Source organism: Amblyraja radiata, chromosome 16 (assembly GCF_010909765.2).
Source record: "Amblyraja radiata isolate CabotCenter1 chromosome 16, sAmbRad1.1.pri, whole genome shotgun sequence".
NCBI classification, from domain to species: domain Eukaryota; kingdom Metazoa; phylum Chordata; class Chondrichthyes; order Rajiformes; family Rajidae; genus Amblyraja; species Amblyraja radiata.
The window spans coordinates 11,919,518-11,930,184 of NC_045971.1; the positions used below are offsets into that span (position 1 = coordinate 11,919,518).

General features: G+C 44.9%; 1 protein-coding gene across 1 annotated transcript; it reads right to left on the reverse strand.

Annotated features, from left to right (window-relative positions):
- Nucleotides 1–7,658: 7,658 nt before the first annotated feature.
- Nucleotides 7,659–10,079, reverse strand: cdk5r1 (cyclin dependent kinase 5 regulatory subunit 1). The gene has a single exon (XM_033035092.1). The coding sequence runs from the start codon at nt 9,417–9,419 to the stop codon at nt 8,511–8,513; it is 909 nt and encodes a 302-aa protein (XP_032890983.1). The 5' UTR covers nt 9,420–10,079; the 3' UTR covers nt 7,659–8,510.
- Between the last annotated feature and the right edge of the window lie 588 nt (nt 10,080–10,667).

The window sequence follows — 10,667 nt, forward strand, 5'->3', positions numbered from 1 at the left end:
AGGGTGGCTGCTGATGGCCCCAGTGACCTGGATTTAATCGTGACCTCAAGCGCTGTCTGTGTGGAGTTTGCATGTTTATCCCTGTGACTGTGCTGGTTTTCCAATTAACAGACCAATCCCAAAGACATGTGGATTATTAGGTTAATTGTCCAAAGTAAATTTGCCCCCCTAATGAGTAGCTGACTGCTGGAATCCAGGGGGAATTGTTGGGAATGTGGGAAAATAAAATGGAATTAGTGGCAGTAGGTGCTTCATGGTTTGTGCAGACTTAGTGGGCTGAAGGAGTTTTTCCGTGCTGTGATTCTATGATTATGACTATGATTTGGGGGTCTTTTTTGTGGAACACAATGGCCTTGGTTATGTGAGGAATGACTACAAGCAATGAAGTGTGTTCCCCTGTGTCCCATTGATGTCAACTTTACCAACACTTGGAGTCATTCCTAACATAAAGTTGCAATCAATCATCTCAGCCAAGGCGATTGTGCTCCACGGAAACACTCCCCATAGTCATTGTACTAAGCTCAGTCAAATGCTGATTTGATGTTAAGGACTGCTGTTCTCACCTTGCCTCTGCAAGTCAGCTCCTAGGTCCATGTTTGGACCATGTTTGTGACAAGATCTGCAATTGAGAGGTCCTGACTAAACACATAATACTGATTTCTCTATCTTCAAGTAACTCCTGCATTCCCTCTCTCTCCATCTTTCCCCCACCAAGACGCACCAGCATTTCTTTCTCACCTAGCAAACAGCTAGCAATGGCCTGTTTCCTTTACGTTTGTCACTTGTTTGCACATCTTTCATTCATTTGTTCTATATCCCTCTACATCCCCATCTATATCTCTTGTTTCCTTTTCCCCCAACTCTTAGTCTGAAGAAGTGTCTCGACCCGAAACGTCACCCATTCCTTCTATCCAGAGATACTGCCTGTCCCGCTGAGTTACTCCAGCATTTTGTGTCTATAAACATAGAATGAACATAGTGGGCAGGCTATTAGTGACATGTTGCTTCTAAATCACTTGACTAATGGTGGAGAGTGGACTGAAGGAGCAATAATTACCTGTTTGGATGTTCTTGCTTTTTGTTGACAGTATATCCCTGGGCAACTTTCCAAATGTTTGCGGATGTCAGAATTTAACTATGCAGGACCAGCTTGGCAAGAAGCATATTCGTTCGAGAAAGCTGCAGCTGAAATATTGCCAGTCCCAATTGTACTTACTAAAACTGCTTGTTTATTACATGGGTCAACTACCCCTGGCCTCATCTCCACATCTCTGCCAGTTCCCCATAGCCCTTAATTCCCATGATCTTTCAAATATTTACTTCCGTATCTACTTATTTACAACATATTTACTCCCAAACACTCCTTCCATATCTACTTGCCTGAGATTGGGTAGACAGCGAGGACCTTTTACTCGAGATGGAAAAATCAAACACTCGATCTTTAAGATGAGAGGGACAAAGTTTAAAGGAGATGTGTGGGGCTATTTTTTATGCCCAGAGAGTGGTGAATGCCTAAACCAAATTGCCATGGTTGGTGTTTGAGGCAGATACGATCGTGGCATTTAAGAGATTTTTGGACAGGTATATGGATATTCAGGGAATGGGAGGGATATGGATTATGCACAGGTAAAGAGTTGGTCTTTGCATCATGTTCGACGCAGACATTGTGGGCTGTAGGGCATGTTCTTGTGCTATACTATGCTCTATGTTCCAAATGATCCCGCCTCCAAAACCCTCTGGGGTAGCGAATTCCAGATAATCACCAACCTCTGCAAGAAGTTCCTACGCACCTTAACTTTAAATGACCCCCCCTCCCTCCCCAATCCCCTAATAAAGATTCTCCCACAGTATGCTTGTGTACACTTTGGCAATGTGTTTCAGTTTCACCTGGGTTCATTGATGTTATATAATGATCACCAAGTCAATGGATATTTTTAAGGCAGAGATAGATAGATTCTTGATTAGTGTGGGTGTCAGGGGTTATGGGGGAGTAGGCAAGAGAGTGGGGTTTGGATTGAATGGTGGAGTAGACTTAATGGGCTGTAAGGCCTAATTCTGCTCCTATCACTTATGAACATGAACTTATGATGCTATGGGCAGTCACTACTGCCTTGTCTCTGGGTTTCATCTCTTTATTTCAAGGCTCTGATGGGGCCTTGAGCTCAATGATCCGAGTGAAACCATTTTATCACCCATTGTGTCAACAAAACATATATCAATGAGCTGAAACTCGTCACCAACCACATCCTATATTTTGCATGTCCTTATCAAGTTAAAATCTGATCTGCCCTTTTTACTGGTAAAAGCAGCATATACGAAATCAGCAAATTCCACAGTTTCTAATTTAAAAAAAACGTTTGTTCAAAATAGTATTCTGTTAATACACCCCACATCTCTGGACAATGGACATTTTGCAATCTCCAGTGAAAGTCCCACCACGCACTACGAGGCATTCAGACCATGCTGATTCGTTCAAGAAGTCCACATTCCCACTTGCTCTCTCTCACCCCAGTCTCCAAAAATCTATTGATTTCAAATGTAAATATACACAGAGGCTGCTTATCCTCTTGCCATCTGGGCTAAAGAATTCTAAGTATTCATAGCACATGAACAGAAGATTACTCCATTATCTCAGTACTAAATGGCTGATCCATTATCTTTGAAGTATAGTCCCTCTTACTGCACTCAGCTGGCATCGGAAACACTACAATATCCCCAGTCAATCTCTCTCAGAATATTATATATTTTTGTGAGATCATCTCACATTCTCCCAAACTGTGGTGGATATGAGCTAATGTAACCACAGAGACAACCCATCATTTGAAGATTCAATCCAGTGACTCCATGCTCATTTCCTATATTATCTGTATACATTAGCAATTCATTGATATCAAAATACCAGTCTCTATACAACTCCAGTAAAAAATCCTTACAATGCCACCATCATTTCCCCCACTTTACAATGATGCCAGTGTAGACCTGACTCCTAACTACATGCCCTGTAAGACCAGGGCTGATCTAACCTGGCCTGACACCACTTTTCTGCCTATGCTCTTGCTCTGACAATGCAAAATTCTGCCTGTCTCAGCTGTGAATCCACTCAGTGAGTCAACCTCCAGAATTCTCAGGGCAAGTTCATGAATGAACACACCTTGATCTATCCCAGTAGCTCACATGTTTAGAAGAAAATCACATTTCTATCCCTCTTACCCAAATGAATAACATCACTTTCATTCTTTCCATTTGCTTAACTCAATCTTGTTGTGATCTCCTCACAACTGACCTTTCCTGGCTAGGTATCAGGAAACATGGAAGGTAGACAAAAGTGCTGGAGAAACTCAGCGGGTGCAGCAGCATCTATGGAGCGAAGGAAATAGGCAACGTTTCGGGCCGAAACGTTGCCTATTTCCTTCGCTCCATAGATGCTGCTGCACCCGCTGAGTTTCTCCAGCACTTTTGTCTACCTTCGATTTTCCAGCATCTGCAGTTCCTTCTTAATCAAGAAACATGGATACATTACAACCCATCCATTCACACAAGTCACTAGTATGAATCGCTAATCGTCAGGGGGACCCAGTATTGTTGCCTGAGGGGGGGGGGGGCAGGGGGGGGGGGGGGGGCAGTGATAGTCTGAAGAAGTCTCAACCCGAAAAGTCACCCTTCTCTGCAGAGATGCTGCCTGTCCCGCTGAGTTACTCCAGCATTTTGTGTTGACCTACTGTTTCCTAACATATCAACCTAAAATTATCTGTTTATTCCAACAGAATCCTCTTACTCCACGCCCTCATTCAATTGAGCTCTTAAAATCTTTCCCAGGAAGAAAATACAAGCTCCACGCTGGCAGCAGATGGAGTCAGTGACAAACCAGGTCATAAGAGCTGTGGGGCAGTGGCTCTACCAGCTGCATCTCTGTGCTGTACTTTGTACTCTGTGAGTTGCCCAAACTACGGAAAAGCCATCTTTGATCTCCCCAGCAGTTTCTGCTCTTCCGATCTAATCTTTAGCTCCGATCTCCAGAATCCTTCATCCTCCATCTGGTGACGACTACGAATTGGAATAATGTTAAAATTCTGATAATATTTCATCCAACATATATCAGCACTATTTAACATTACTAAAGGTGAAATAGGGCTATTCAGCAAGGTGGATCTCCAGTGTCTGCCAGTCAGTGATAGGGATGGGCAATAAATGCAAGCTTAACCAGATGCACCTACCCTGAAAAAAATAATACATCAAAATAGGTCAATTTTAACATTGAAATGGTTCCAGTACAAGGGATTAAATATCACATTTCAAAACAAAAAAATATTTAAAATTGACATCACTGCCAAATTAAATCAACCACATCATGCAACATTGTGTATGCAAGCGAAGAATCTCACTATGCTTAGTCACGTGTGATAATAAAGTATTCCTATTCCTAACTGTCACCCAGCAGCACACCCCAACTTCATACAAAAGGAATCTCCTGGAGAAACTGGGAACCCAATCAAAGCTACATAAATAACTCTCATTTATGTCACTGTAATAAATAGGGACATTAAAAGTCACTGTTGTTGGTAGAAGTTCCACATGACACATTGGACACTGTGTCCTAATCTCACAATACTTCAAAACCTATGAAATAATAACAATTAAATATCATGTTTGATAGAAGGAGTTGTTTGGATATGATGTGAGCCACTTTAATAAAGAGAGTTTGTGAGCTTTTGCTCTCCTCAGTGTTTCTATTAAATGCTTAACCATGTTTAGAAATATTTGACTATCTTTGAATTTTATCTGTATGTGGTGCTCTCTCTCTCTCTGCAGTCACCTACAAATAAATCAAACATTTGGTGGAGCAGCATTGGAGGATAACACCAGGAATACGATGCTAAAGAGGCACCTGCAGAAGCTGCCTGAGAAATTCACAAATGCCGTGTCTTTTCTGTGATGTTCCGAAGAAAGGTCCCGACCTGAAACATCACCGATCCATGTCCTCCAGAGATGCTGCTTGATCCGCAGTGTTCCTCCAGCACTCTATATTCTATCTATGGGTTGCCATGCAGACAAGGGGAAACTCGACAACATTCGTGCTAACTCCGCAAGCTAATCTGCCATGATTGAGTGTTGCCTTGACTGGCTGCACTGTGCAGTGATCAATGAAGCAGGGATTGAAGTGTGCATTTCTTGGTGTATCAAACAAAAGAGCTGCAATCAATGCTGAAAAATCCAGTGATGAGCTTTCAAATATCAAGACCTGACATGGCAGATGCTGAAAGACATTATTGTCAGAATGGAGTCCCTTTAATTGACATCTCCTTGATCATTGCACTCCTAATTCTTTCAGTGACAGCCCGTCAAAGGTCAGAGGTTGCAGCCAGAAGCTCCAGTTAATGTCACTTAGGGAGGAAATGTCTAGAGCATGACCTGGGATATCATTTGATGCATGACTGATGCTGCAAAAATGTCAGATTGAAGATGGATTTTCCAATGGGCATGATTTTACCCCAGAGATGATTGCTAGCGTAATCTAACTAGAGTTACATTGTTATTTGGCTAATATGTATTATTGACATGGTCACATATTAAAAAATGATTCCACCATAGTACCAAATAAAAGGCTAACTTTTAAATAATATATTTTTCTTACAAGCATTTTAAACAGTAATTGACCATGTGATAATCAATGTATCTCCTTTCTCTTCTCATTCCCCATTCCCACCTACGCCTATCTCACATTGACATGGAATATCAATCATCCTACATGGTTATATAGAACAATGGCATTGGGTTTTAGTAGGTAAGGCTACCTTGGTCAGCAGTCAATTAGCATTCTCTTAAACAACAATGACCCTGTAGTATACCCTTTGGTTTTGACTGCCATTTATTGTCTCCTCAATTGCAGACAGGATCTCAGGCAGAATGTTTTGATCTTTCTGTGAGAATGGGCTGAATGCCAGTAATCTACACAATTAGTGGAATGTCGAAAAACATAGTAGTTGTAATGACAGGGAAAGTACCTTTGTTTGTACATTGCCTTTACAAAGTTGACAGCAGCATTTTCTGATCCAAATGTCACAAACACAATCAATACAGAATCAGAGATTTGAACTTTTTACATGTTATTCCTGTTAAAAAACAAACAATAAACATATTAACATGAGCTGTCACTGAGTTTCCAATGACATAGTATTATTGTTGAACAATCCAGTACAGAAAAATATGCAGAATGAATTGAATTTGAGTTTAGTTTATTGTCACGTGTATTGAGGTATAATGAAAGGCATTTGTTGTGTGTTAACCAGTCAGTGGCAAGCAGCACATGATTACAATCGAGCCATCCACGGTGGACAGATACTTGATAAAGGGAATAATATGAATTAAAGTAGAGGTTTACAGAGTGAAGCCATTGTAATGCATGATTGGAGATCCACTTCTGGGACTAGCATACAAAGAATCACCTGGGGTTGGGGCCATTTGCAACAGGTTTTATTATTTGTGAATGTTATAAACCTGAATCTGGTGGTGTGCGTTTTCACACTTCTATACCTATTGCCTGATGGGAGAGAGGAGAAGAGGAGAGGGGAGATGGGGCTAGGGTGCTGTCCCGTCATGGACATATGACAATAAAACACTCTTGACTCTCTTGTGATTCATCCTTGATTATGCTGCTGGCCTGTCAATGCAGCATGAGGCATAAATTGAATCAATGGAAGGGAGGTTGGTTTGTGTGATGGCCTGGGCCACAATTCGCTGCAATTTCTTACGACCCTGGATGGAGCTGTTCGCAAACCAAATTGGCATAAAACACATATGGGGGAGTGTGAAGGGTTAGTTGAAATATTGATGACTTAATTGGATGTTAGGATGTCAGGCAATCTTAGTGGTTAAATATAAAAATAAATCTGACTGCTGTGACTGTTGTTCCCATTCTCTCACTTATTTCCCTGTCATCCATTCTGACTCTTGCCTATCACGCCCCTCCCATTGCCCTGACACCTCCCTCTACTAGGGGTAATTTACAGTAGCCAATATAGGTAGTGACCCAAGCAAGCGGAGGAAACCCAAACGGCCAGAGAGGGGACCTGCAAACTCCATAAACGGCAGTGGATCAGTCAAAATGCGTAGGGACCTGTAGTTTCCCTCTCCCCTGACTCAGTCTGAAGAAGGGTCTCGACTCGAAACGTCACCTATCCTTCTCTCCAGAGATGCTGCCTGTACCATTTTGTGTCCATCTTCAGCGAACCAGTCAAAACTGGGTCGCTAGTGCTGTGAAGCAGTGGCTATACCCTGTGTTGTGCCACTGTGTCACCAAGAACACTTGTTATTTGTTTGTGGCCACCACTGATATTTACTTTCATTCCTAAACAGAGGAACGATGATCCACATGTAGGCCCCCAATAGATAATGACAACCAATTTCACCTCCAGAAGATAATTTGCAAACAGACGACCTTTCAGTGCAAACCGATATGGATTGATTCATAACATTACTGAAACTAGATTTTGTAAAACAAGATCCAGCAGTTCTAAATTGACCGGCTGCCGAAGTTGGACTAGAACTCGTGTCTGGATCAATGGTCCAGAACTGGTCATGCCCCAGTAACTGACCATCACGGTATGTGCCTCTGGTAAGGAGCTGTTTGTCGCCTTAAAAAAACTCGCAGTCTCAATCGGTCATGAATGATCAGTGCATTTTATTAATCACAGTACAAAAATAAATAAAAATTAAAAAAATTTCAACGTAAAATACAGCCGCCGCTGTTTACAGCATTGTGACACCAATATCCTTAACTTCACCCATACACACACACATACATACATACATACACGCACACATACACACCCTATACACATACAACAAATAACACCGTTTGGTCAACAGAGATTTTCACTTGTTTTTAAATAACAAATTGCACTGGGGGAAACATCTTCATATATTAGCACTTCTAGAATGTACAGCTGAAGTCTATCTGACAGACCACCCGTGACAATGGCACATCCTTGCAATGGCACATCCTTGCAGGCTCCGCAGTCACCTGGTTCAGAGAGAAACACAGACACGTGCGTCCGAGAACGACCAAAAAAAACCTCCCCACCCTCAAGTCTCCGTGTTGATAAATACTTATTTGAAACGTTTAACCCCCCCCCCCCCCTCACCAAAAAAAATGTCCAAATACTCGATATTTTCCTTAGGGATTTTTTTTTTCTTGCCATGTGGCTTTCTAGCTGCGAGAGTCAGTTTTACTAAGATGATGTCAGGGACACGAGATACTTAGCATGCACAATACCACTGGAGCGAGTTAGAGAAAGATTTAGAGAGAGAGAGACAGAGAGAGAGAAAGGAAAACGTGCCGTTTTTGCAGGACCGGTTTTTAAAAAAAATTTGTTCTAAAACACTTTTAGCAGCATGGAAATAATTCTCTTTTGAACTAGACCCCAATGGAACAAAGGAACATAAAGGGTGCGCACTCCAAGTGCATCGAGCTGTCTCGATAGATGTATCGTTTTGAGGGCCCCGGCGAACAATCACCGGTCTAATCCTATCAGTATCCGACCTCGCTCCTCCTGGCCACTTTCGTTCTTTAAGTCGGCGAAGACTTGCGTGAAGAAGTGAGGATCCGCGTTAATTTGCAACATTTTCGCACTCATGGCGTTGATGATACTGAGACAGCGGTCCCAGAAAGCCTCTTTACAGCTCTCCACGAGAAAAGGTTTGAGCGGGTAAGAGATCTCGTTGCCCATGTACGAGTAGGACAGGTAGAGACAGGTCAAGAGGGTAGCTTGCAGTTCGTGCGTGGTGGCCAGCTCCGACGATATCACGTCCCGGCACAGCATGTAAACAAAGACCACGTTAGCCGGCGTGACAAAGCCTTGGTCCTGCCACCCCTGGAGCAGGAGAGAACGGTCCACACTCCGGAGCCACAGAACCGGGTCGGTGGGCGACAGGTGCTTGAGACGGTAGCATCTACGACAGAGAAACTCGCTCAGACACTTGAGCAGCTCGCTGGTGGAAGCTTGGACGATGACCCTCTTGGGGGAGCTGGAGCCGCCGGTGGTGCCGTGGGGGTTTTTCTTCACCGAGGAGGCGGCGTTCTTGTTCCCGGGCAGCTGGTTGACCCGCTGGGCCGGCGGTTGTGTCTGGGCGAAGGTGGAGAGATTGGCGCAGGAAAGAGATTTCTTCAAGTTCTCGTTGTTGAGGTGGGTGACGTTGTTCTGGTAGTTGTTGGGGTTGACCTTCTTGGAGTTCTTCTTCTTGGTGGAGACGGCCACGATGCGTTTCCAGGGCAGCACGGAGATGATGGAGTGTCGCTTGAGGTTCTTGTCCTTGGAGTTCTTGCTGTTCTGCACGGCCGTGTACTGGCCCACCGTGGCCGAGCCATCCTCGAAGAGAGCCGCCTTCCTGTAGCTGGGCGACAGAGAGAGCACGGTGCCCATGGCTGAGCTGGCGGCCCGGGGGTGCGGCTGGCGGGGCTGAGCGGGGGGAGTGAAGGGATAGCCGTGTCTCAGTCGATGGCGCCGAGCCGGGGTTCACTCTGTTTGGGCGGCGGGACACGGAGACCCCCTTCTCTGGTCCTTGCAGATGTACACGGCGTGTTCGGTCTCAGTGCGAAAGGCAAACATCTGAATTAATCCAGACCTTCTCCAGCTTCTGGGAAGAGCAGACAGACGTCTGTGTTTGGTTGAAGGCACCGCGCTTGGTCTCTCCTCTCTGCACTGTGTTTAAATGGCGATGTGTCAGTGTTGGTGGAGGCGGTCTCCGCTGCGGTAAAACGGCGGGTTCCCTCGATGTGACCCGGAGGTCAGGCGAACATCGGCTCCCTGCCCTCGTGTTTTTTTTTTATATAAGCAGGGAGATGGAGGGGGGAAGCACGGCCCCGTCTCCACAATCCTTCAGCCCAGCTGCTCTCCTCCGCCCTGCTCTCCCCGTTGGAGCGGTATCTGCCCGAGGGTGATGGAGAGATCTCCGTGATCCGCGTTCCCTCTAAGCGGGCGGCTGCATCATGCCGACGGAGAAGCAGGCAATACTTGCTCCCGAGATGGGTGAGCTCTGTCTCCCCTTCTCTCTCTCCCCCTCTCCCCCCCGGCTTCACTCCCACCTCTCTCCCCTCTCTCGTCCAGGAAACTGCTATTTCCTAACTGACAACTGATTTTTTTTTCCGCCCTCTCTCGCTCTGACTCTCCGCCTCCCTTCTCCCCCACCACTCACAACACCCAACGCCTCCCAAGCAGGAGGAGTTATGGTGATTCTTTTGTTGTTAACCCTTTCGCCGCTTCTCCGGCCGCGACCCATTAACGGGGATACAGGAGACTGCAGATGCTGGAATCTTGAGCAAATTACAAGTTGCTGGAGGAACTCAGCGGGTCAAGCTGTGGAGGGAATGAGGACAGGCGATGTTTCGGGTTAGAACACATCTTCAAAGTCTGCCCCGTTGAGTTCTTCCAGAACTTTTGTGTTTTTTGCACATGGCCCATTTAATGCCTCTGAGGTTGGAGATTCTGCGTCAAATTTAGACGGAGGAGCTGCTGTAATGCCACGGAGATTTCACTGCGGAGATGAGCAGCGTGGCCGCGCTAAACCCGGAGTATTGCACAGCAGAGCAGCCCGTTTGTGCGTGGTGGTTCAGCCCGGTATTTATCCGCTACCCAGAATCTGATGTGTTGCAAGGAACTGCAGATGCTGGT

What these genes read in the sequence shown, in the direction of transcription:
- cdk5r1 (XM_033035092.1), bottom strand. Translation starts at nt 9,419, where the DNA reads ATGGGCACCGTGCTCTCTCTGTCGCCCAGCTACAGGAAGGCGGCTCTC.